The sequence below is a fragment of the Felis catus genome, chromosome B1 (assembly GCF_018350175.1).
Source record: "Felis catus isolate Fca126 chromosome B1, F.catus_Fca126_mat1.0, whole genome shotgun sequence".
NCBI lineage: Eukaryota > Metazoa > Chordata > Mammalia > Carnivora > Felidae > Felis > Felis catus.
In genome coordinates, this window is record NC_058371.1 from 172,022,013 (window position 1) to 172,049,426 (window position 27,414).

General features: G+C 38.0%; 1 protein-coding gene and 1 long non-coding RNA gene across 6 annotated transcripts in view; both read right to left on the reverse strand.

The window, feature by feature from the left end:
* LOC111560190 overlaps positions 1–27,414 on the reverse strand; it is a 29,582-nt gene that overhangs the window by 1,963 nt on the left and 205 nt on the right. The window contains exons 2-5 of one of the 5 annotated variants that reach the window (XR_006597132.1): positions 25,795–25,897; positions 25,283–25,374; positions 18,453–18,545; positions 2,153–2,220 (exon numbers count right to left, since the gene is read on the reverse strand). This is a non-coding gene — a long non-coding RNA (uncharacterized LOC111560190). Of the gene's footprint in view, positions 1–578; positions 638–2,152; positions 2,221–18,452; positions 18,546–25,282; positions 25,375–25,794; positions 25,898–27,414 lie in introns of those variants that run through there. The other 4 variants (XR_006597131.1, XR_006597133.1, XR_002741901.2 and 1 more) reach the window with 4 other exon arrangements.
* On the reverse strand, positions 13,907–14,511 carry LOC109499203 (small nuclear ribonucleoprotein G-like). The gene has a single exon (XM_045056455.1). It carries the CDS (start codon positions 14,430–14,432, stop codon positions 14,202–14,204), a length of 231 nt encoding a protein of 76 aa, XP_044912390.1. The 5' UTR covers positions 14,433–14,511; the 3' UTR covers positions 13,907–14,201.

Here is a 27,414-nt window from a genome sequence, read left to right on the forward strand (position 1 = left end):
GGTTTTGCTCAGGTCATGATCTCACCATTGTGAGGCTGAGCCCTGAGTTGGCTCCAGGCTGAGCATGAAGCCTGTTTAAGATTCTCTCTTTCGGGGCACCTGGGTGGCTCAGTCGGTTAAGCGGCCAACTTCGGCTCAGGTCATGATCTCGCAGTCTGTGAGTTGGAGCCCCGCGTGGGGCTCTGTGCTGACAGCTGTTTCCGATTCTATGTTTCCTTCTCTCTGAGCCTCCCCCATTCATGCTCTCTTTCTGTCTCAAAAATAAATAAACGTTAAAAAAAAATAATATTCTCTCTTTCTCCTGCTTGTGCACTCTCTCTCACTGTTTCTCTCTAAAAAAAAAAAAGTATAGTTTTTAAGAATACTTTTAGTTAATGTGTAATATCTATACATGCACTACACATGCACTAACAGTAATAGTTAAACAGTGTTTTATTGCTTAAGAAGACTCACAAGTTGGGGCGCCTGGGTGGCTCAGTCGGTTAAGCGTCCGACTTCGGCTCAGGTCAAGATCTCGCGGTCCGTGAGTTCGAGCCCCGCATTGGGCTCTGGGCTGACTGCTCGGAGCCTGGAGGCTGCTTCCGATTCTGTGTCTCCCTCTCTCTCTGCCCCTCCCCCATTCATGCTTTGTCTCTCTCTGTCTCAAAAATAAATAAACGTTAAAAAAAATTAAAAAAAAAAAGACTCACAAGTTTCAAAATGATGATCCTTACAAATTTACAGCCTATTTAAAAAAAAAGAATGTGTCGATGGCATTAAAATAAGGATTGCATCACAGCAAAGTTTCCTTCAATGTTAGGGGTCCAGAGAGGCCAGAGAGGCCAGAGGCTTTGTTTGCCCTCCATAAGGGTTGAGACCAGATGAGGTTTCTCTCTCAGATCAGGAAACACAGATGTGGACACAGAATATCATGGAAGCAAAAGGTCCAAAATGGAATCTTAGGTGGAGTTTATTGCATTTTACTGGTCATGTAGATGTATTCCTGCTAAATAACCAGTCTCAATAGCAGAGCTGAGACCAGCTATAAAGCACTGGTCTCACTGATGTTAGTAATCCCTTGTTGACAAAGTGGTACAAATCACAAATATACCAAAACTCCTCAGACCCATGGTTACAAAACAACACTATTAATCAATGTGTTTCATGCCTTGACCAGGGGGTCAGTGCCATGCAGGAACTTTAGCAAAACAGTTCAGGCTCATTTCTGCCCTGTTGGAATCAACTGTTGGAGTACAGTCCACCACCCTAATCTGTGGTCAAGACCTTTTTACAACAAAGCAATTATCCTTATTTTTATAGAAATTAACTTGCCTTAGAATTGAAAGTCAAACATAGATTCTAGACATTTGCAATAATCAGTGAGGAGGTGATAGGAATTCAAGCAGCAACTAAACCACTAAATAATACCAGCATAAATTTTTATGCTGACTTTATAATTCTTCTGCTTCCCTAATCTAGAACTATCTGAATTTTATTTTTTTATTTTATTTTTTAAAATTTACATCCAAATTAGTTACCATATAGTGCAACAATGATTTCAGGAGTAGATTCCTTAGTGCCCCTTACCTATTTAGCCCATCCCCCCTCTTACAAACCCTCCAGTAACCTTCAGTTTGTTCTCCATATTTATGAGTCTCTTCTGTTTTGTCCCCCTCCCTGTTTTTATATTATTTTTGTTTCCCTTCCCTTATGTTCATCTGTTTTGTCTCTTAAAGTCCTCATATGAGTGAAGTCATATGATTTTTGTCTTTCTCTGACTGACTAATTTCACTTAGCCTAATACCCTCCAGTTCCATCCATGTAGTTGCAAATATCAAGATTTCATTCTTTTTGATTGCCGAGTAATACTCCATTGTATATATATACCACATCTTCTTTATCCATTCATCCATCGAGGGACATTTGGGCTCTTTCCATACTTTGGCTATTGTCGATAGTGCTGCTATAAACACGGGGGTGCATGTGTCCCTTTGAAACAGCACACCTGTATCCCGTGGATAAATGCCTAGTAGTGCAATTGCTGGGTCATAGGGTAGTTCTATTTTTAGTTTTTTGAGGAACCTCCATAATGTTTTCCAGAGTGGCTGCACCAGCTTGCATTCCCAAGAACTATCTGAACATTAAAGTATACATCTGCTGAAACATTACTAACCATGATCAATCTATCATTAATCAAGTCTCCCTCTTCTTAGTCCAATTTTCCTCTGTAGGAATAATGTCCTGTGAAACAAAAACCAAAGATATAGCCACATTCGTATTTTTTAATATAGTCATAGTTAGAACTCTCAACTTTCTTCATTCATTTTGAGAAAGTAGACCACTCTTGGAAGGTTGTCTGTTTGTTTTTTTCTCTTCAGCTCATTTCCTGGCTCTTCAAAAGAGAGAAGGTTTTGGCAGGGTCCTTCAGCTAAGACAGAATATCATTCTTTCTAAGCCTCACTAGAATTGTTAGATTTCGCCCTGTTTTGTAAAAGGCATTTATTGGCTCCTTTCCCCTCAGCAATAATTTTACTTTTCTTTCATTAATCATTAATTTTAAGCCAAACCTTTCTTCCTAAAATTCTCTCTGTCCCAGCCAGTAGGTTAGTCCATGTATCTGATAACAAGATGAGACATGTTTGGATTTGCCTTTCAGGCCGTTCCAAGTGTAGGGGATCAGACTAAGTAGAGAAAATGGGGCTATCCTGTCTCCTAGGCAACAAAACATTTGCAGAGTTAGTCTTATCTTCCAGAGTGGGGGAAGGGATAGTCTATCCCATCAATCTCACTGAAATTCTTGCATTAGGTTTAAATTGGTAGACATTACCTTGTTTTAGATTATCGGCCTTGGGAGCCCTTAATTTTATATCCAGTCCAGGGATGAGCAGCCCAGTTCGTTTGTTATGGACTGATTGTTTGTGTCCATCCCCACCCCCCAAATTTATTTCAAAACCCTCCCCTGGGGCACCTGGGTGGCTCAGTCGGTTAAGCCTCTGACTCTTGATCTCAGGTCAGGTCTTGATATCAGAGTTGTGAGTTTGAGTCCCGCATTGGGTTCCACACTGGGCATGAAACCTACTTAAAAACGAAAATGAAAACAAAAAGCCCTCCCTTCAATGTGATGGTACTGGGAGGTGGGGCCTTTGGGAAGTGATTAGGATTAGATGAGGGGTCCTTCCTCATAAATGGGATTAGTGCCTGTATAAAAATCATGAGGGAGATTATTGCTATCTGCTCTGTGCCTTGTGAGGATGCAATGAGAAATCAGTAGTTTGCAAACTGGAAGAGGGCCCTCATTAGAATTCAAGCATGCTGACACTGTGATCTCTGACTTCAAGCCTCTAGAACTATGAAAAATAATTTCTGTTGTACATAAGCCACTCAGTGTATGTATTTTGTTATAACAGCCCAAGCAGACTAAGACAGCATTAAAAAAGAAAATCGTCATAAACTATGGAAAGTTTGTCTTTGTTTCTCTATTATCCCCCACTCTCTTTTCCCTACTTCCACTGTAAAAGCATAACAATTTGTCTAATAGAGACCCAACTTCAGTCTCCCTCATGTTAAGATGCAAAACACAAGTTAGAGGTTTGTAAACAAATCCTTCAATCCATTGTCCTCCCTGCATCTTTTAAAGTAGTTGTTGTGTTTAGTCCAGTTATAATTGCCTATTAATCTACTCCTTAAGGGGAAAAAGGAATATGATAAGCCCAGTCCATTGAATGTGATGTTTCTTTGCCCATTGTTGTACCATGTGGGCAAAGAAGTGAGTACTTTGATCTGAAGAAATGTAACTAAGAGGGCCAAACTGATACAATATTCTTGTTCTAGCTTTTTGGTAGTTTTTTTAATGTTTATTTTATTTTAATTAATTAATCAATTTATTTATTCATTATTTTATTTTTAATATTTTATTTATTTATTTATTTATTTATTTATTCATTTATTTATTTATAATATGAAATTTATTGTCAAATTGGTTTCCATACAACACCCAGTGCTCATCCCAACAGGTGCCCTCCTCAGTGTCCATCTCCCACCCTTCTCTCCCTCCCACCCCATTCATTTATTTCTGAAAGAGTGACAGAGAATGAGCAGGGGAGGGGCAGAGAGAAAAGGAGACATAGAACCCAAAGCAGGCTCCAGACTCTGAGCTGTCAGCACAGATGTGCTGGAACCCATGAACCATGAGATCATGACCTGAGCCAAAGTCAGATGTTTAACCGACTGAGCCACCCAGGCACCCCAACTTTTTGGTAGTTTTAAAAACAGCAGCCTCAGTCACTAGGCATGCAAAACCAAATCCAGAATATGTATCAAGTTCTGTCAATATCCAGCTAAGTTCCCTGGAGCAATAGATAAAGGGTCAATATTATTTACTTGCCAGCTATGCACTGGACCTTCTCCCCTGGGAATACTTCCAAAGGCTAATTGTAAACAGAACTGTTATTAACAATCTGAGTTTCAGTGAAGGCCACTGGTACATTTTATCATGTGGTCCATTGCTACATGGCTTGAGTTCCCTAATGTCAACTCATTTCATTGACCCACATTGATGTGCATAAAGTTTCTTTGGTGAGCAGCAACATGTTTCACTTTTGTTTGTCTTTGGAACTTACATAAAGATTTTCAAAGAGTGGTACTCCTTTTATCATCCAACCATTTCTGTCCCACTTACTAGACCAAATTGTGAATCTGCTGGTAATAGCCCAAGAGTCAGTATACACTCAAAGAGCAGGACTTCTTTTTGTATCCAATTCTACCACTGACAGGAATACCACGTATAAATTAGGCCCCTGGACCCACTTGTTCCTCTCTTCTTTCACAAGCATTTTGCCGTTTACTGGACACTGGTGGGCCACTGCTTTCCATGATCTTATATTCTGGAACTGCTACCAGTGAACCAGCTTGACTGCCTGATATCCTTGAATAATCAATCAGTTGAAATGAGGGACCCAATTCTGCAATAGCAGTAGGCAAGGCCTGGCTTAAGTAGCTCTAAAGATTCTCACTTTCCATCTCCAATTAGTGCTGGTCAAAGAGACAATTAATATATTATTCCTTTTTTTTAATTTAGTTTTTAAAATATTTTTTAATGTTTATTCATTTTTGAGAGAGACAGAGACAGAGCATGAGTTGAGGAGAGGCAGAGAGAGAGGGAGACACAGAATCTGAAGCAGGCTCCAGGCTCTGAGCTGTCAGTAGAGAGCCTGATGCGGGGCTTGGACTCATGAACCGCAAGATCGTGACCTGAGCCGAAGTCAGGCATTTAATTGATTGAGCCCCCCACTTTTTAAAAAAAATATTTTTTAATGTTTACTCATATTCCTTTTTAAATTTTACCTGGTAGGGATAGAAATTTCTATTAAAATTTTTATCTATGCCAATTATACATTAATGTAAAAAAATAGTTCTACAACATACATTTTAAAAATCACACATTCTAAATTTTAACCGTATTTTAATTTTTATACCTTTTATAGTAGCATTCCATATCCCTTAAATTAATTCTATCACTCTCAGAGGCTGATTAGCAAGCCTAACTAGTATTGTACATTGTACTCCCGTATTCAGTAGACCTAAAAGTTTATTTTTTACCTCCAGGCCATTTTATCCAGTCTTGGTGTTCATCTGATATACTAAAACAGAACATGAGGGAAGATCCAAGTGATTATCTTGAGCTGAGTATTATAAGAAACATGAGCTCATACAAAAAAATGATTGGATAAAATACCCTCCAGACAAACATTTTTTAATTAGCGGTGAAGGTTGCATAGGCTAATTGACTCTTCATTTATTACACACTTAGATGTCTTACTGACAGGAAACATTCTCAAAGATTGTCAGTGTGTAATGGTGTAACAAGATTTGATCAGAGAAACAGTACTACTGGAAACGATACAGGATTTGTTATAGAATTTGACTTTACACAACTGTGAAAACTGGTTAAGTAGTTTCTATATGGCTTTTACTTCTGTGTCTGGTGCTGGGCCTGAAGCCAGCATGGCAGGAAATCCAGATGGAAAAAATGAAGTGGGGAGGGGCAAAGGTAAACTGGAACCCCTGAGGACAAGCTGGAATCTGCTTAGGTCCCTTACCACCTCTAAGCCTCTAACTTCAGTGATGCATTAACTAGCAACAGAAGCTAGTAAGTTATGAAGCTAAATGCGCAGCTGACCCAGGAGTCAGAGTTAGAGAAGCTAAAGGAAGAGATACTTGGAGCACCCGGGTGGCTCAGTCAGTTAAGCGTCTGACTTCAGGTCATGATCTCACAGTTTGTGAGTTCAAGCCCCGCGTCGGGCCCTGTGCTGACAGCTCAGAGCCTGGAGCCTGCTTCAGATTCTATGTCTTCTTCTGTCTCTCTGCCCCTCCCATGCTTATGCTCTGCCTCTCTCTCTGTCTCTCAATAGCAAATAAACATTAAGAATTTTTTTTTAATAAAAAAAATAATAAAGGAGGAGATCCAGCAGGAGACAAAGTTGCTTTGGACCCAGCTGCTGCATCACACCTCCACCATGAGCCAACAAAATCAGAGACCATGGGTGTGAACTACAACAGTAGGTAGTACCTGTACTAATCCTTTGAGTGTAAAAAGAAGATGATAATGGGTGAGTTATATGGTTATATGGAGAGTGAATTATGTCTCAATATTTTTTTTTAAGATGGCTGCTTTTTCACCTTTGTCTTCCAAATCTCACCCAAAATGTCTCTTGTGGTCCAGGTTAACGTGTAAATATGTAAGGAAGAAAATTTCTGGAAATAAGTTCTTGCTTAACTAAATTAACACAGTAAAAATCCACCACAAATGTTTTCTGTTAGCTTATGTAAATTTTGTTTAAAAAGTAAACTTTGAAGCTAGGTGGAGAATCCATGCCTTAGCTCTAATGAATCATCACTGGATATAAGTAAAAGGTTCTACCAATATCTTTGCAGTTTAAAAAATGGTATGTTTATACAAGAAAATATAGGACTAAATAATATTGAAAAGTGTTGCATTTTTTATCTGTAAAGAATAATATGAAATATTACTGTATTCAGAAAAATGATTTAAAAAAAAATTTTTTTTCAACGTTTTTTATTTATTTTTGGGACAGAGAGAGACAGAGCATGAATGGGGGAGGGGCAGAGAGAGAGGGAGACACAGAATCAGAAGCAGGCTCCAGGCTCTGAGCTGTCAGCCCAGAGCCCGACGCGGGGCTCGAACTCACGGACCGCGAGATCGTGACCTGGCTGAAGTCGGACGCTTAACCGACTGCGCCACCCAGGCGCCCCCAGAAAAATGATTTTTGAAAAAGCTTATTTATTTTGAGAGAGACAGAGATAGGGTGAGTGGGGGAGGGGCAGAGAGAGAGAGGGAGAGAGAGCAAATCCCAAGCAAGCTCCGCACTGTCAGCACAGAGCCTGACATGAGGCTCAAACTCACGAGACTGTGAGATGATGATCTGAGCCAAAACCAAGAGTCGGACGCTTAACTGACTGAGTTACCCAGGTGCCCCTAGGATACATGATTTTTAAAAAAATAAATATAGCTTACTTCCTGGACATCTCTCAGATGCCAGAGCAGATTAACCTATGACTATTCATATTCAGGTCATGAGATGACAGGTAGCTCTGGTGGACATTAAATAAGTATGATGATACTGAGTTTAGAAATTAAGTGATGCATGAGTTTTGCATAGACACATTTCCCAATCAGAGGTTGAATCTATCAAAAAGATGGGAGAAAATAGTCTTTTCAAAAAAAAAAGGTACTGGGACAACTGTGTCTCTGCATGCAAATGAATGAAATTGGACCCCTAACTCATAATATATAAAAATTAATTCAAAATGGATCATATCCTAAAAGCTAAAGCAATAAAACACACAGAAGAAAACATAGGGGTAAATCTTCATGACATAGTTTCTTAGGTATGACCAAAACACAAGTGACAAAAGTAAAAATACATAAACTGGACTTTATCAAATTAAAACTTTGAAGCGTTTCACTTCAAAGGACAAAGAAGTGTTGCTTCCAAGGACACTATCAAGAAAGTGAATGGATAACCCTCTGAATAGAAGAAAATATTTACAAATCATATATCTGATAAGGGAGTTGTATATGAAATATACAAAAAATGCTTACAAATTAACAATAAAAAGACAATTTGATTTTAAAAAATGTGTAAAAGAGGAGTGCCTGCCCACTGAGTGGCTCAGTCGGTTAAGCTTCTGACTCTTGATTTCAGCTCAGATCATGATCTAGAGGTTCATGAGTTCGAGCCCCATATCAGGTTCTGCAATAACAGCATGGAGCCTGTTTGGGACTTTCTCTCTCTCTGCCCCTCTCCTGCTCTCTCTCTCTCTCAAAATAAATAAATAAAATGAACTTAAAAAAATGGGTGAAAGATATGAATAGACATTTCTCCAAGGAAGACATGCAAATGGCCCATAAGTACATGCAAAGATGTCCCACATAATTAGTCATTAGGGACATGCAAGTCAAAATCACATTGAGATACGGCTTCATATCCAATAGGTGGCTAAAAAACAAAAGACAATAACAAGTTGGTAGAATTATGGTACAGGAATGTAGAATATATGTGGAATGCATGGAACTCTCAAACATTGCTGGTAGGATTGTAAAATGGTATATCATGTTGGAAGACAGTTTGATAGTTATTCAAAATGCTGAGCCTAAGGTTAGCCTGAAATTGCCCCAGCAATTCCACTGCTAGGCCAGAATAGGCAAATCCACAGAAACAGAAAGTATAGTAGTGGTTTCCTGGGGCAGGAAGAAGGAGGTGCATGGAAAGTGATTCTTAATGCTTATGTGGTTTCTTGTTGGAGTGATTAAAATGTTCTGAAAGTAGATAGTAGTACTGATTGCACAAATCTATGAATATACTAAAAAGTATAAATTGTGCACTTTATACATTAATGTATACTTCCGTAAAATTTGGTTAGTATATCAAACCTCCTTCAGGTGGGCACCTTTGTGTGACTAGCACCATGAATGCCTAATAAACATGTATTTCATACGGCAAAAAGGCATTTGGGCAGTGTTGTGATGGTAAACAACTGGCTGGAGGAGGTGGGAGTAGCCCTTGATTTGTAGCATTTGCCAATGTCCATGGTGTAAATATTCCTACTATGCCAACTTCAAACTACTAGTGTGACATCACTGAACTTGCAGCTGAGAAGAGATAGGCACAATTGATTCTCATTGGGAAGGAGAAAGTGTGAAGTGGCTTTGGCAACCACTAGCTATTGATAATGTAAGTTTAATAGGTACATGGAAAGAATAATAGATAGAGAATCAGAAATACAGGGCACCTGGGTGGCTCAGTCAGTTAAGTGTCCGACTTTGGCTCAGGTCACGATCTCACGGTTCATGGGCTCTGTGTTGACAGTGCAGAACTTGCTTGGGATTCTCTCTCTCTCCCTCTATCTCTCTGCCCCTCCCCCACTTGCATATTTTCTCTCTCTCTCTCTCTCTCTCTCTCAAAATAAATAAATAAACTTTATATAAAAAAAGAATCAGAGGGGCGCCTGGGTGGCGCAGTCGGTTAAGCGTCTGACTTCAGCCAGGTCACGATCTTGTGATTCGTGAGTTCGAGCCCTGCGTCGGGCTCTGGGCTGATGGCTCAGAGCCTGGAGCCTGCTTCCGATTCTGTGTCTCCCTCTCTCTCTGCCCCTCCCCCGTTCATGCTCTGTCTCTCTCTGTCCCAAAAATAAATAAACGTTGAAAAAAAAATTAAAAAAAAAAAAAAGAATCAGAAATACACTGTTGCAACATGTATCTCCTGAAAGACTGTTGGGAACTTCTCAAACTTCTGATTTAGACACTGATCTTTAGACATAATGCAGTATATTGAACTCTTGCTTGTTAGGATGATCAATAATGAACTCTTCACAGAAGAGCGAAAAGCAAAGTTAAATAAATTTAAAAATATCACGCATTGCTATGAAAAACACCCAAAAATAAATACATTTTTGAGGAAATACAAGTTATGGATCAATTTTTACAAAAGTAAAGGGGAAAATATAATAAACAATAACAATGACTTAGTTTCAAAAACTATCAATATATGGTTAATCTGTACTGATAATGCTCTTTTTCTCACCTATACTACCATCCATTTTCTTCCTCCTGATTATTTTGCAAATTCCAGACATCATACTTCGTCTATAATATTTTATTATGTGTCTCTAAAAGAGCTCTATTTTTTTAAGATTTTATTTTTAAGTGATCTCTACACCCAACATGGGCCTCAAACTTACAACCCCGAGATCAAGAGTCACATGTTCCACTGACTGAGCCAGCCAGGCACCTCAAAGAACTCTATTTTTAACATAGCCACAGTAGCCTTACCATACAGAAAATATTAATATAAATTTCTTAATATCATAAAAAATCCAGTTAGTGTTCAGAATTTCCCGTTGTCTTATAATTTTTGACAGTTTTTTCAAATAAGGATTCAAATAAAGTGTATAAACTGTGATTGGTTCCATGGAATTTTTTTACAAAGGCTTTTTGTGCTCAAAGAATTTTGAAAAACTTTTTTATGTACTAAAAATTTCAAATTAATATACAAGAGTATATTGACTTCAACAATATAGCACATGGCCACATTCACTACCCCTACTACCAGAAGTTTTTCAGTCAAATCCTAAACCTCTTATCATTTCATCTATAAATCATCACTGTGCATCTTTAAAATATAAAAATATCTTAAAGTTTAACAAAAACCACAAAACTATTGTCATGTCTTAAAAAATATCAATATTTCTTTGATATTATTAAATACCCAGTTAGTGTTATTTTTTTCCAACTTTCCCCCAAATTTTTTAGCAGTTGGTTTATTCAAGTCAACATCCAAATAAGGTTTACATATTAAATTAGCTTGTTGTCTCTTAAGTCTCTTTTTATCTATAGGTCTTTTTCATCTTTTTTTTTAAGAAACATGATAGTTTGTCCTATAGAGTTTTGTATATTTTAGATTTTGCTGTTTATATCCTTGTGGTGTTATTATATTTTATCTGATTCAGGTTAGGTTTTTTTTCCCCCCAAAATACCTGAGGTAGTGATGTGTGTTCCTATTACATCTCAACAAGAGGCACAAATGTCTGGCTATTTCTCTTTTTGTGATATTAAGATTAATCAGTGGTTCAGGTTAATTAATTAGATGGTCAGTTTAAGTATTTTTTTTTTTTAATGTTTATTTATTTATTTTTCAGAGAGAGAAAGAGCATGTGCATGAACAGGGGAAGGGCATCAGCACAGAGCCTGATGCAGGGCTCGAACTCACGACCTGTGAGATCATGACCTGAGCCGAAATCAAGGGTCAGAAAATTAACTGACTGAGCCACCCAGGTGCTCTGGTCAGCTTAAGCATTCTATCAGCTTTTTATGTAAGGGTGTTAACAACCATTGATAATCACTGCCTATATCCATTATTTCACTGGAAGTTGCAAAAGGGTAATATTCTAACACTATCATTTCTTTTTTATTTTTTTAGCTGAAATTTTTTAGCTGAAATTTTCTCTATAGAGAAAATCTTTCTTTTACCAGTGATTTATTCCAAGGGTATAGTTAATTTGGTAAAGATAGGATAAATGCTTGATTCTTCCTAATTATTTAATATTTTCATGATGGGCTAGTTCCCTGGCATTTTTCAAAGGCAACCAAAGAAGTTAAAAACTTATTATTATTATTATTATTATTATTATTATTATTATTAGGAGCATATGAACTTTAATACATTTGATATGTTGTAATCCAAATTATTTAGCTTTTTGATCTCAAATTGATCAAAAAATGACAAATCTGTGCGTCAGTGGTCAAGTTGGATCCTAAGTTTTTCTTCCTTCCTTCCTTCCCTTCCTTCCTTCCTACCTTTTTCTTCCTTCCTACATTTTCTTTCTTTGTTTCTTTCTTCTTTCTTTCTTTTTTTCTTTCTCTTTCTTTCTTTCTTTCTTTCTTTCTTTCTTTCTTTCTTTCGAGAGCAAGTGAGCCAGGGAGAGGAGCAGAGGGAGAGATAGAGAGAATCTTAGGCAGGCTCCACGCTCAGCACAGAGCTTGACTGTGGGACCAATCCTACACCACTAGGATCATGACTTGAGCCAAAGTCAAGAGTTTTACACTCAACTGATTGAGCCACCTTGGTGCCCCACTCCTAAGTTCTTTTAGTATGATTTTTGATAACTTTGGTGTAATAAGATGTCCATGCTTATCTTGCACTTTTCCTGTTCCAGACTTGCAAGGAACCCTGGTTCCTCTTAGTGGGAAATGATTTTCAGAGACCATAATCTCGGTGTTTGGGGTGCTCATTGCCACTGAGTTGGTTATTGCTTCTAAGCCTTTTCAGTGGTCTACAGATTTTTTTAATGTGCAATGGGGGAGGGGGGAATCTGAGCAATAAGATTTAGTCTGAATAGAATAGGTGGAAATTAGAGATATGTCATCTTTCTACCATGTACCATCATTTTGTCTTTTTAAAGATGCATGAAATCTATTTTTTTATTAAAAATTTTTTAACGTTTATTTATTACTGAGAGACAGAGCGAGACAGAACATGAGCATGGGAGGAGCAGAGAGAGGAGGAGACACAGAATCCGACGCAGGCTCCAGGCTCTGAGCTGTCAGCACAGAGCCCGACGTAGGGCTCGAACTCACGAACCGTGAGATCATGACCTGAGCCGAAGTCGGTCGCCCAACCGACTGAGCCACCCAGGCACCCCAAGATGCATGAAATCTTTAAAAAAATCTTAATTAGCTTTAATGTTTCAGATTTATTTGGACTTGAAAAATGAATTAGAAATTATGAAATTACTTAGCCGACCTTAATATTTTTTAATAATGTTTATTTATTTTTTTAATATATGAAATTTATTGTCAAATTGGTTTCCATACAATGTTTATTTATTTTTGAGAGAGAGCAAGCAAGTGGGGGAGGGGCAGAGAGAGAGGGAGACAAGATCTGAAGCAGGCTCTGTGCTAACAGCAGGGAACCTGGTGTGGGGCTCCAACTCACAAGCCTCGAGATCATGACCTGAGCTGAAGTTGGATACTTAACTGACAGAGCCACCCAGGCAACCCTGACCCTTAACATTTTAAACCACTTACAATAAACTTGGTGGATAGCAATTTTTCTATTAAAACATTTTTAAGTTATTATAGAAACAAGCTCTTCTGCTGTTAAGCCTCAGGCCACTTCTTAGCCTCAGACTAGCTAACTGTGCTCTCCTTTCCCTATTTTTTTTTTTTTTTTTTACATTCCCCAGGGATTTATTTGGCTGTAATTTTCTTTTTAAAGGCCTTCCTCCAAGTACTGAGTGGAAAGAGGAATGAGAGAGTCTTTTGGAAATATTTTATATCTTGCTCTGGGTGGCAATTATGTGAGTGTTCACATATGTAAAAATTCAAATTGTATAGTTAGATTTTTTTTAACATTTATTTATTTTTGAAAGAGAGAGATAGAAAGCAAGTGGGGGAAGGGCAGAGAGAGAAGGAGACACAGAATCCGAAGCAGGTTCCAAGCTCTGAGCTGTCAGCACAGAGCCCGACGTGAGGCTCAAATCCACAAACCGGGAGATCATGAGCCAAAATCGGATGCTCAACCGCCTGAGCCACCCAAGCACCCCTACCTAGGTTTTAATTTTTTTTATATTTTTTTAATTTTTATTTTTTTTGTTTTTCTCTAGAGTTCTATTTCTATTCTTGTATTCAAAAAATCTTCCCTGTTTATGTTCAAAATAAACAACTATATCGTTACTTCCTGTGTTTTACTTCAGTTGCAGTATACTTGGAATATAGATGTACTTGGAAAAGTCAAGAGTACATCAAAACTACTACAAGAGTTTTGAAAATTACAGTTAATGTTTCAGAAGAAATCTGCTCAGGTTTGCAGGTTCTTTATCTTTCCATTAAAAGATGAAAAAAAGGCCATCCTAGCCATGCTTCACATTTAATCAGATTCTTCAATATTAATGCATAAAAGCTTTGGAATAAATCAGTCTCAACCAGGAACAGTTTGTGTTAGAAAAAACTAGAGTGAAAGCTAACATTCAATTTTCCATGTTTGGAATGTCTGAGAAAGCATTTTTTGACTATTAAAAAAGTTTATTTAACAAAAAAGTTCAATATGAAAATGCATGACCTGATTTTTATATTGTAGTAAAACTGGTGCTATGAAGGGGACACGTGGAAGCAGTTGGTTTCTTCTGGTGAACACACCCATTGTTTATACTCGTTCCAAGGCTTCTAACATGATGATACTATTTCCTCGAATTACCACCATTCCAATATTGTTCTGTTGCCCACTAGTTGCCATCTCCACACATTCATCTATCACAAGATGCATAAAGGAATCGAACCCCCGCAATATTCCTTGGACATGTCTGCCACCATTTAATTTCAATGATAATTTCTTGCCCATAAATTTTTTCAACTCGGGAGGGTGAGCTTTGCTCATGATGCTTACTCGGCGAGCTCAAAGATGCCTCCAAACAGAATTCATGGAGTCCTTCACGCTCCCTACCTAGGTTTTTAATATGGATTCCCAGTTATCCCAGCACCAGCACTGCACACAGTGATTTGCTTTCAGGAGGCACTCAGTTTATTTGAACTGACCATGATGCAATTCAAGTCTCAGCATAAGGACTTGACCTTCTGTAAGTGCTTGATAGGGATTTGATATTGTTGATAGTGAGGACTACTCGTATATTCGGAACCATCTTCTGGGCCAAAAAAACATTTTGCCTAGAAGTTAGGTACATAATGATTAACTAAAATTACAGTTACTCCAAATGAGTACTTTCTCATTTTGTTCTTGAGTTTTTTTGTTTGTTTGTTTTTAAGGATATTCCGTAAATAATTTAATGGGAGATAAAATATGTAACCACTTTTGCCAACTATAGTCATGTCATAATGGCAATTAAATTTTATATTAAACATCATTCAATATCATAAGACAATGACATTTTTCCTGAGATTTTTACCTCAAAATGGAAGATTTGGTCAGGAAATGGAACATGTCTTCTCTTACAATGGGTCAGTTTCCCTACTTTGGTGTTATCATCAAAATATTGGTTGCAGATAACTATGCTGTAATGTCTCTCACTTAACTTCCACCTATCCACTTCTCTTTTGTTTTTAAGTTTATTTTTTTTAAAAAAGGTTTTTTTTTTTTTTAATCTTTATTTAGTTTTGAGAGAGCGAGCAAGCAGGGGAGGGGTAGAGAGACAGAGGGGACACAGAATCCAAAGCAAGCTCCAGGCTCTGAGCTGTCAGCACAGAGCCTGATGTGGGGCTCGAACTCACGGAAGCAACTTCATGACCTGAGCTGGAGTCAGATGCCCAACCGACTGAGCCACCCAGGTGCCCTAAGTTTATTTTTGAGAGGGAGAAAGGGAGCCTGGGGGAGGGGCAGAAAGAGACAGAGAGAGAGAAAGAATTCTAGGCAGCCTCCATACTGTCAGTGCAGAGACCGACTTGAGGCTCAATCCCACAAACTGTGAGATCATGACCTGAGTCAAAATCAAGAATTGGACGCTTAATGAACTGAGCCACCCAGGCACCCCTCCTTTTCTTTAAGTGAGCTTGCCCATGCCTCCTGCTCCAAGAGTTTGCTCACACATAATATTGCTCTTCAGTCCCTAGTCAATTGGACCAGGAGTAGATTATGCTGGGCTAATTGGTTTTTCTCTCCTCAGAATTTGGAATTGAATTTCTTTAGATTGCTTGAGCTGGAGATAATACATAGCCTGTGTGGGTATGCATTGCATGTGCATTTGTAGAGGTGTGGTGATGGGGCAGTTGTCTAGGGCCCTGCTATACCATGTGGTAAAACTTGACTCTTGAGAAACTTGCCATTCTGAACAGTAGAAATACACACTGCCCCATTACTCAGCTGACACTCCCTTCTCTCAGCTTTTCCCACTTTCTCATTTCTTTTTTTAAATTTTAAAAATTTTATTTACGTATTTATTTTTAAGTAAACTCTATACCCTATGTGGGACTTGAACTCATGACCTTGAGATCAAGACATGCATGTTCTACTGACTGACCCAGCCAGGCACCCCTCTCATGTATCTTTTTCCTTTTTTTTTTTAAATGTTTATTTGCTTATTTATTTTGAGAGAGAGTGCAAGTAGGTGCGGGGCAGAGAGAGAGAGGGAGTGAGAGAATCCCAAGCAGGCTCTATCCCGATGTGGGGCCCATCTCACAACCGTGAGATCACGACCTGAGCCGATACCAAGAGTCAGATGCTCAACCAACTGAACCACTCAGGTGCCCCTCATGTCTCTTCTTCTATTCCCTAGCAGTATCAGGTGACTGGCTTAGCAAGTTTTAGACCAGAGGCATTCACTGATTCTCAGCTTATTGAAGCATGTAATGGTTCAGAGGGTTCAAACACCCTTACTTTATGAATGATTCTTTTGGTAACTCCCTTCCTGGTCTTAAGGAAGGAGGAAATTCTCTACCCTCCCTCACAATGTAAGGAGAGATAATACCCTCTCTTTAGAATACTGTATTCCCTCCAAAATACAACTTTCATTGTTTCTGTCTTCTCTTATATGAGAGGGGGAAATGGTGGTGGTAGTGAGAATTTTCTCAACTAGTACCTCTCACTAGACCCAATGGGGGAGGGATAGACTCCGAAAGCTGATGCTTCCTCAAACACAGAATGGGATGTGGGAGGGTAATCTTTTTTTTTTTTTTTTTAAGTGATCTCTACACCCAATGTGGGGCTTGAATTCATGACCTTATGATCAAGAGTCCCATGCTCCACTGACCAGCCAGGTGTCCCAGGGGAGGGTAGTCTTTAGTACCATGTATTCTTAGCTGTGGGCTCAAAACAGGACTCTATTTCACCTAAAATGAAATAATCCCTGACACAGACAATGAATTGAGTTGGATTCCTTCTAAATTCTGTTTCATACAATTAAAGCAGAAGTGCAACATTTGTGGTAGAGACTTGCAAATACGTGTATAAGACTAATATTACAAATCATGCAGAATTGGTTGGTTTTTTTAATACTCTGGTTCATTACTATTTACAGGGCATTTTAATATATATTATGTCATTTAATTAAATGCCCAGGACGTTGCTGACCCATAATCCTATGGGATTGAGAACCATGAACATTCCAGACCATCCCTGATATCCCAGTTTACTTTCCTATGATCTTTCCTTCTCAAGGCACACAGCCTCCTTCCCAGAGCCACAGGATTTCTAGTCATAGCTGATCCTAGACTAAAGCCTAGTTCAGGAAAGGAACATCTTTTCACCTATTTTAATCTCCCATTAATTTGACATTTAGGTTCTTAAAAAGCACAATTTCATTTGGAATGCACTTCAGGATTTTTGTACCATCTGCATGTCTACCTTTATTTATCTTTGTTACATATAAGAAGAGTGCATTTTAAAATTTAAAGTGCATAGTATAATGTTGATTTTCACTAGCAAGGGAAAGTCAAATCGGTGGCCATGGAAGGGGCCCAGTGGAATTCCTGCACTTCTTGACCCTTCCCTGATTCTGTTTCTTCCTCTTTATAATTTTTATAATCTTTGCTAGTGTGGCATTTTGGAATATGGCTGAAGCTAAAAGTCTGTGGATTTAGTTAGACAAAGAGATAATAGCCAGGAATAGAAAGAGGCACTTACAATCCTCCTGTAATGCTTGGGGTCCCTTCAAGATTTATAATTCTACATAACACATTAGGAGAAAGAATATCCCATTAGCAGAAGATGCTATCTTTTACAATTTAAAGAGGCTGAAATACTTTTGTGACTGAAATATTTAACTCCAGTTAGGTGGAGATTGGGGAATAAAAACAGACATAGCTAAATAACTGTCAGAACTCAATAATCTTTAGTTTGCTTTTTAAAAATTTTTTATTTTGAGAGAGAGAGGAGAGGGAGAGAGAAAAATCCCAAGCAGGCTCCAGGCTGATAGTTTGGAGCCTGACATGAAGCTTCATCTCACAAATCATGAAATCATGATCTGAGCCGAAATCAGGAGTCAGATGCTCAGCCGACTGAACCACACAGATGCTCCTCTAGTTTTATTTATGTGTATATGTTTAATGTGTTCCAGAGAATGAAATAAGTAATATCTTTTATTTTTTTAAGATTTTATTTTTAAGGAATCTCTACACCCAGTGTGTGACTTGAATCCGCAACCCCAAGATTGAGAATTGCATGCTCTACCAACTGAGCCAACCAGATGCCCCTAAGTAATATCTTCTAAAAGGAAGAAATGTGAGGGGATTCTATCCACCACCCCTTCTCTGTCTCTCTCCCACTTGCTCGCTCTCTCTCTCTCTCTGTATGTCTCTCAAAATAAAAACCCATTTTTTTTTAAAGGAAGAAATGTAAAAGGGCAAAGGGCAAACATACTGAAGCTATCACACTGCTTCTCCACACTTATTAAACATTATCCACACTTACTTAAACATTATCTGCAACGTTAGAGGACAAATAGTTTACCTTTAATTTTCTCCACCCTAAATGCTTTTCTTTTTCAAATTTCTACTCAAGAAACTTTGATCTTTTCCTTCATCAGATCCCCTTCTTCCATATCTATTACACAAAAATTTGAAAAACCATTCTAGAAATTTTATGTTAATTTTATTACTTTCTAAAAAATTAGCAAATAGATTACTATTAATTATTATATAGAAAAAAATGAACATACAAAATCTTGTTTGGTTCTCTTTGCAGTTTTTTTCTTTTTTGAGAGAGAGAGAGAGCAAGAGAGCATGTGTGCACACAAGCAGGGGAGGGGCAGAGGGAGAGAGAGAATCTTAAGCAGGCTCCATGCCCCACACAGGGTCCAAGGCGGGGGTCTTGATCCCACAATCTGAGCCGAAATCAAGAGTCAGACGCTTAACTGACTGAGCCACCCAGGCACTCCTCCCTTTGCAGTTTTAAATTACGAAGATACAACTCATGTTCTCTACCTGAGGAAATAGCATGATAGTAATGAAACAGCAAACTCTTCAAAATAGGAGTAAGTTGATTTATTCTGATGACTATAAAAGTGAATAGACTTTCTCAAGATCTAATTCTCTTGAATTTAAGTTGTATAAAACCATCTTCAACTGGCTAACATTAAGGTTTTACACTTGAGTAATAAAACAGCTCTAATGTGAATTTGCAGTGCCTCATTAACTTTCAAAAAACTGTAGAAGCATTGTTGACCAAAATTAATCCCAAGTAAATTAAGAGTTTACATATAAAAAATAACTGAGAGTTTAGAAGAAATTAGAAATAAATATTCATGGGGCGCCTGGGTGGCGCAGTCGTTAAGCGGACTTCAGCCAGGTCATGATCTCGAGGTCGGTGAGTTCGAGCCCCGCCTCAGGCTCTGGGCTGATGGCTCAGAGCCTGGAGCCTGTTTCCGATTCTGTGTCTCCCTCTCTCTCTGCCCCTCCCCCATTCATGCTCTGTCTCTCTCTGTCCCAAAAATAAATAAACGTTGAAAAAAAAATTAAAAAAAAAAAAAGAAAGAAATATTCATTAAATGTCTGGATCTGTATTTTCTTTGTAGGCCACATGATTTTCATATTCATAAATGTGCCCCTAGTGACCAACACACAGTAGGTATTTATTCAACAAACATCTGCTGAACTGAATATAACCTAGGCTTAGAAGAAAAAAAACCTTAAAGGAAACTAGGAAATATTTTACTAAATTTTAAAAATTTAATTTCAGCACATTAAAAATTATAGTTACTAAAAAGCAACTGTAAAACATTGGAAGCAAATATGGTAAAGAGTAGAGATCTTCCTTAAACATTTCATACAAATTGCTAAAACATAAAAATATAAACCTCTCTGAACTTCAAGTTATCTCAGGCATTTTAACAGTTTGTAAACTGTTTTAATAGATTCAAAACCTTTACATCTGAGATAAAACCTCAGTCTCAAACACTGTTTGGAATGAATGGATTAATCTTAAGAACAAAGCCCAATACTCTCAGAATATTAATATTAAAAAACATAGTAAATCTTTTTTTAGTGTTTATTTATTTTGAGAGAGAGAGAGAGAGCACAAGGAGGGGAGGGGCAGGGAGAGAGGGAGAGAGAGAATCCCAAGCAGACGCAGGGCTCAAACCCATAAATCATGAGATCATGACCTGAGCCGTAGTCAAGGGTCAGATGCTTAACTGACTTAGCCACCCAGGCACCCCAAAACACGATAATTCTTAATATGCTTAGTTCAGACTGTAGTTCAACTGCTGATATATTTTTAAAATCTCAAACGTGATATGATCAGGAATGATCTCATTTCCTAACACAACCGTCTTTACTTTTTAATATTCCCTTTTTTAGTATTAATATTCTTTACCCAGGTGTAATCATAATGTGCATGTTGTGTCATTTTCCCCTTTAACAATAAATAGGTTCCTAAGCATTTTCCCATATGCTGTATGGCAGTCATAATTAAAAATTCATTAGGGGCACCTGGGTGGTGCAGTCGGTTAAGCGTCCGACTTCAGCTCAGGTCACGATCTCACGGTCTGTGAGTTTGAGCCCCGCGTCGGGCTCTGGGCTGACTGCTCAGAGCCTGGAGCCTGCTTCCGATTCTGTGTCTCCCTCTCTCTCTGCCCCTCCCCCGTTCATGCTCTGTCTCTCTCTGTCCCAAAAATAAAAAAAAAATTAAAAAAAAAATTAAAATAAATAAATAAATAAATAAAAATTCATTAAAGAGGGGCACCCAGGTGGCTCAGTTGGTTAAGCATCTGACTCTTGATTTTGGCTCAGGTCACAATCTCACAGTTCGAGACATCAAGTCCTATGTCAGGCTCTACACTGACAGTGTGGAGCCTGCTTAAGATTCTCTCTCTCCCTCTCTCTCTGCCCCTACCTCACTCATGCTCTCTCTCTCTCTCAAAATAAATAAATAAACTTAAAAAATTAATTAATGACTTCAACACTGGACTGGAAGTCCTGGCCAAAACTGTTAGGCTAGAAAAGTAAATAAAAGGCATCCAAATTGGAAAGGAAGTAAAATTATCTCTGTTTCTAGATGATATAATCTTATATGTAGAAAACCCTGAAGATTCCACAAAAAACCTGTTAGAACTAATAAATTCAGCAAAGTTGCAGGATACAAAATCACCACTCAAAAATCAGTTGCATTCCTATATACTAACAATGAACAATTGGAAAGAAAAATTAAGAAAACAATTCCATTTATAATAGCATCAAAAATGTTTAGGAATAAACTTAATTAAGGAAGTGAAAAACTAATACACTGAAAACTAGAAAACATTGCTGAAAGAAATTAAAGAAAAAAATAAATGAAAATACATCTATCCTGTGTTCATGGATTGGAAGATTTTATATTATTAAGATGTCAGTACTATCTAAAGTGATCTACATATCAACATGCTCCATGTCAAAATCTCAATGACATTTTTTTCAGAAATAGAAAAATCATGCCTAAAATTCATATGGAATCTCAAGGGACCCTGAATAGTCAAAACAATCTTAAAATAAGAAGAAGGGGCACCTGGGTGGCTCAGTTGGTTAAGTGTCCAACTTTGGGTCAGGTCATGATCTCGTGGTCCATGAGTTTGAGCCCTGCATCAGGCTCTGTGCTGACAGCTCAGAGCCTGGAGCCTGTTTCAGATTCTGTGTCTCCCTCTCTCTGACCCTCCCCCATTCATGCTCTGTCTCTCTCTCTCTCTCTCTCTCTCTCTCTCTCTCTCTGTCAAAAATAAATAAACTTTAAAAACAATAAGAAGAAAAAAGTTGAAGGTCTCACATTTCTGGATTTCAAAACCTACTCTAGAGCCATAGTAATTGTAATCAAAACAGTGTGGTACTGGCATAAAAACAGATACACACACACATGTGATAGTATTCTATCCCAGAAATAAACATTCACGTATATGGTCAGATGATTTTTGACAAGAGTATCCAGATCATTCAATGGGGAAAGAACAATCTCATCAACAAATGGTGCTCAGAAAAATAGATATCCAAATACAGAGGAATGAAGTAGAACCTTACCTTACACTATATAGAAACATTAGCTGAAAATTGATCAAAGATTTAAATTGAGTAGCTAAAACTATTTATATAACTCTTAGAAGAAAACCAGGTAGGGGCACCTGGGTGGCTAGGTTAGTTAAGCATCTGATATTGGCTCAGGTCATGATCTCATGGTTTAGGAGTTCAAGCTCTGCGTCAGGCTCTGTGCTGACAGCTCAGAGCCTCGAGCCTGCTTTGATTCTCTGTCTCCCTCTCTCTCTGCACCTCCCTTGCTTGTGTTCTCTTTCTCAAAAACAAATATTTTATTTTGTTTAAATTTTTTTTAACATTTATTTTTGAGAGAGAGAGAGAGACAGAGCATGAATGGGGGAGGGTCAGAGAGAGAGAGAGACACAGAATCTGAAACAGGCTCCAGGCTCTGAGCTGTCAGCACAGAGCCCGACGCGGGGCTCGAACTCATGGACCGCAAGACCATGACCTGAGCCAAAGTCAGCTGCTTAACCAACTGAGCCACCCAGGTGCCCCAAAAACAAATATTTTAAAAAAAGAGAAGAAAACTGGGGAAAAACTTCATGACATTGGATTTGGCAATGATTTCTTGGATATGACACCAAAAACAGGCATTTCAAAGAAAAAAAATAGATAAATTGGACTTTATCAAAATTTAAAACTTTTGTGTAAAGGACACTGTCAATAGAGTGAAAAGGCAACCCATGGTATGAAAGAAAATTTTTGCAAATTATATATCTAATAAGGGATTAATATCCTGAATATATAAACAACTCCTACAACTCAAAAACAACAAAAAAAGAACCACCCAGTTAAAAATTGGGCAAACTACTTGAATAGACATTTCTCTAAAGAAGATATATACAAATTGCCAATAAGCACATGAAAAGATTTTCAACATCACTGTTAGGATAATGCAAATCAAAACCATAATGATACACCACCTCACACCCATTAGGATGGCTGATATGGAAAAAAAAAAAGAAACTGACAAGTGTTGGTGGGGATGTGGAGAAACGAACCCTTATACACTGCTGGTAGGAATGTAAAAGTGTGTAGCTACTGTGGAAAACAGTATGATGGCTCCTCAAAATATTAAATATAGAATAACCATATGCTCCATCAATTTCGCTTCTGGGTATATGTCTAAAAGAATTGAAAGCGGTGACTTGAATAGATATTTGTACTTCCATGTTCATAGCAGTTTTACAATAAGCCAAAAGGTGGAAGCAACCCAAGTTTTGTTGTTGTTGTTGCTGTTGCTTTGTCTCTTTAGGGAGAGAGAGAAAGCACAAGCAAGGGAGAGAGACATTTGGGGAGGGGGGGAAAGAGAGAGAGAGAGAGAATCCCAAGCATGTTCCACACTCAGCACAGACTCCGACGTGGGGCCTGATCCCATGAGCCTGAGACCAAAATTGAGACCAAAATTAAGAATCAGACACTCAACTCAGTGAGCCACCCAGATGCCCCAGAAGCAACCCAAGTTTTTATCAATGGATGAATGAATAAACAAAATGTGGTATATACATATGATGAAATATTATTATTCAGCCTTAAAAAGGGAGGAAATTCTGCTATATGCTACAACATGGATGACTTTAATTATGCTAACTGAAAGAAGTCAGTCACAAAAGGACATTTTCATTTATTTTGTGATTCATTTATTCATTTATGATTCATTTATTTTAAGTTTTATTTAAGTAATCTCTACACCTTACATGGGCTCGAACTCACAACCCTGAGATCAAGAGTCACATGTTCTTCTGACTGAGCCAGCCAGGAACAGCCCTGTATGATTCATTTATATGAAGTGCCAAGAGTAGTCAAATTTACAGAGATAGAAAGTGGAATGGTGGTTGCCAGGGACTAGGAGAAGGGGGAATGGGGAATTAGTGTTAACAGGCAGAGTTTTAATTGGGAAAGATGAAAAAGTTCTGGAGATTGATGTTGGTGATTGTTGCACAACATGAATGTATTTAATGCCATAGAACTGTATAATCAAAAGTGGTTAAAATAGTAAATTTCATGCTATATATGTGTAACCACTCTTTATGGATTAAATTAGGTCTCCTCAGATTTATGTGTTGAAGCCCTAACACCCAGTGTGACTATATTTGGAGATAGGGCCTATAAGGAAGTAATTAAAGGTAAATGAGGTCATAAGGGTGAGCCCTAATTCAATAGCATTAGCGTCCTTATAAGAAGAAGAGATATCAGGAGGGCCTATGCACAGAAGAAAGGCCATGTGAGGACAGTCAGGTGGTGGCCGTTTGTAAGTCAGGAAGAGAGGTCTCGCCAAAAACCAAACCTGTGGGCACCTTGATCTTGGATTTCCTACCACCAGAACTTTGAGAAAATAAACTTCTGTCGTTTGAGCCATTTAGTTTGTGGTATTCTGCTATGGCAGCCTGTGCAGACTAATACAACCACAAAAAAAAAAAAAAAAAAAGTGAAAAAAATTAGTAATGTTTTTCATTGCAAAAATAATATATGGCTATGTAAAAATTCAAACCATACAAAAGGGTAAAAAGTCATAAGGAAGTCTCTCATCACTTCCTCCTCTCCACCCTCCTTCCCTGTCCCCAGTAATCAGTGTCAGTAGTTTTAGGAATATCTTCCAGAATGCTTTTATGAATATATAAAGCATGTATTATTTACAAACACTTTCTTCTTCTAGATCAAGAATCAAACTAGGGTCTGGTTCAGAAAGGGAAGAATTTTCAAGTTTGTCAATCCCGAACATATAATTTAACATATTCATCCATTCCATTCCATGTTTAGATTATTTTTAGATTTTTTTTCTCCATCATACAAAATGTGATTAACTTTCTTAAAATCTTTCTTTTTAAATTATTTCTATCCTCAAGTTTCTTAGATCGTAACACAAAATGTAACAAGGTTATCCTTTCCATTACCATTGTTCACATAGGTTATTTCCATATTTTTATTTCCATCATATAAATGTAATTAATATCTTCATAATCTTACTTTTAAATTATTTAAGTTCCTAATAGTGAAATTGAGCCAATTTTTTTAGAACTTCATATATATCGCCAAATTGATTTCTGAAAAGCTAACTGCCAACTTAAGTTTCTACTAGTAGTATTAATAGTACAAATATTAGATACTCCTATTTAAAAATATCTCCAGGGATGCCTAACTGGCTCGGTCGGTGGAGCATGTGACTCTTGATCTTAGGGTTGTTGTGAGTTCAAGTCCCACGTTGGGTGTAGAGATTACTGAGACATAAAAAACCTTAAAAAAAAAAAGTCTCATAAGGTAGTAGTTAAAAAAAGGAAAGCTTACTTTAATTTGCATTTTTGATGAGATTGAAGATTTTCAAATATTAGTTGTTTGTATCTCCATTTGTGTGTAAGCCATCAGTTCATACTCTACACCTACACAAGTATTGGAGACAAGTAATATCTTCCTTATTAATTTGTATGAGTCCTTCATATATTATGGTGTTACTCCCTTATCAATATTTATTTCCAATATTTTCCAAGGGGTATGTCTTTTATGGGCCATTCAACAAATATTTATTCAGTATCTACTATGTTCCATGTACTGTGTTAGGATTCTATGTTATTCTTCAAATTACATATAGAATTACACATGCACTTTTTTTTCCTATTGTTTAAAGTTTAGAATGGTCGAACTTTATGATTGGGCAAACAACCATATAAGATCCCGAATCACTGTCTGTGGGTAAAGCTGGCCCTTCCTATCTCATGAGATTACAAACAGATGCTGGACAAGGATGCAGTCATCCAATGCTTGACTAGGGTTACAAGATCAGCCCAAAGTAGCTCACTCACATGGCTGGTAAGTTGGTGTGGTTGTCGATGGAGGCTTTTGTTCCTCTTCACATGTTCCCTTCATAGAGGTGCTTGAGTGGAGTGGTGTGTAGACTAGCTTCCCCTATGGCACACAAACCAAAAGAACGAGGTGGAAAGCTGCAATCAGTGCCTTTATGACCTAGCCTCAGAAGTCACATGCCTTCAGCTGTATTCTATGGATCAGCTTAGTCCTGAATCAAAAGTGCTGGAGGCAGACTACATTTACAGAGGTGAGAATCATTGGAGTTTACCTTGGAAGCTACCTACCAAGGATCCTAACATCTTGATTTTTCCTGTAGTTTACTTTATTAAAGCAAATATTGATAATTTTGCAACAACCCATATGATTCTAGTTGTGACATACTGTTGTTTTAAACACAGCTGTGTTTGCAAACACATCTGTGCACAGGAGTGCACTCAAGCATATAAGACTTTCTTTTTTTTTAAATGTTTATTTATATTTGAGAGAGAGAGAGAGAGAGAGCAGGGGAGGGGCAGAGAGTGAGGGAGACACAGAACCTGAAGCAGGTTCCAGGCTCCAAGCTGTCAGCACAGAGCCCCATGCAGGGCTCCAACCCATAAGCAGTGAGATCATGACCTGAGACAAAATCGGATGTTCAACCTTAACCAACTGAGCCACCCAGGCGCCCAAAGACTTTGTTCCACAAATTAAAGTTCCACAAATTCAAGATCCTTTGCTATAGCAACATGAACTTCATTAGGGCCTTAGATTCCACCTCAAGCTCTCTAAATTTGAGTAGAGTTCAAGATGTCAGATTAAGGGCCAAGAAGTTTGACTTCTATTTACTTGTAATCTGTTAATTAACTAGTAAACACTTTTTTTTTTTACCAGAAACCTTAAATTATTTAGAAATCTTTAGCTGTGTAAAGATTTACACATGAAAAATATCTTTCAGATTATATTACTAATTTGCTAAAGGTGACTCAATCAGTTGAAATGATTTACTAAGTAGCTGGGTAGAAATTCGTTAAGGTCACTAAATCAGGGTAAGGAAGACAGTTTCTTAGGAGTTTTCACCGCTTCTGGAGGATAGGCAGAGAGGATCTGCCTTTGTGAAATCTTTGTTTGGAACTTACACTTTTACTTGCCACTGGTCCTGTTCTAATTAAAGTTTGTTAATTCCTGGGCCTAAGAAACAATAGAGTAGCTGTAAGTTTTGCCAAATTGGGAAATTTCCGGGGCCCCAAAGGTTTAGCTGGTAGACTAAGGCCAGAATGGGAGAGCAGGAAGCACCAACTTGGTCCAAAAATAACTAGGGTTCTTACTCCCCTAATAGCATTCCTGCAATTAAAGCTTAGGGGTGCCACCCAACAATGCTTACCCCCTCCCTGTTCACTGTCTCCCGACCCGCAAGTCATCGATGCTGACATATTCTCTTTTTCTAAGCTTAATTTTAGACAGCTTTCCGGGTGCAAAAACATTAGGGGAGGGTAAAGAAGATCAATAACTGCTGCATCTGACATACTTTTGTGCATCAGACTAAATACTCATCTCCTAATTTTCACTCGGGCCTGAGTGATAAAAAAAATAAAAATCTCTACAGAGGTACCCTTTCTCAGCACCCGTGAACTTGAGCC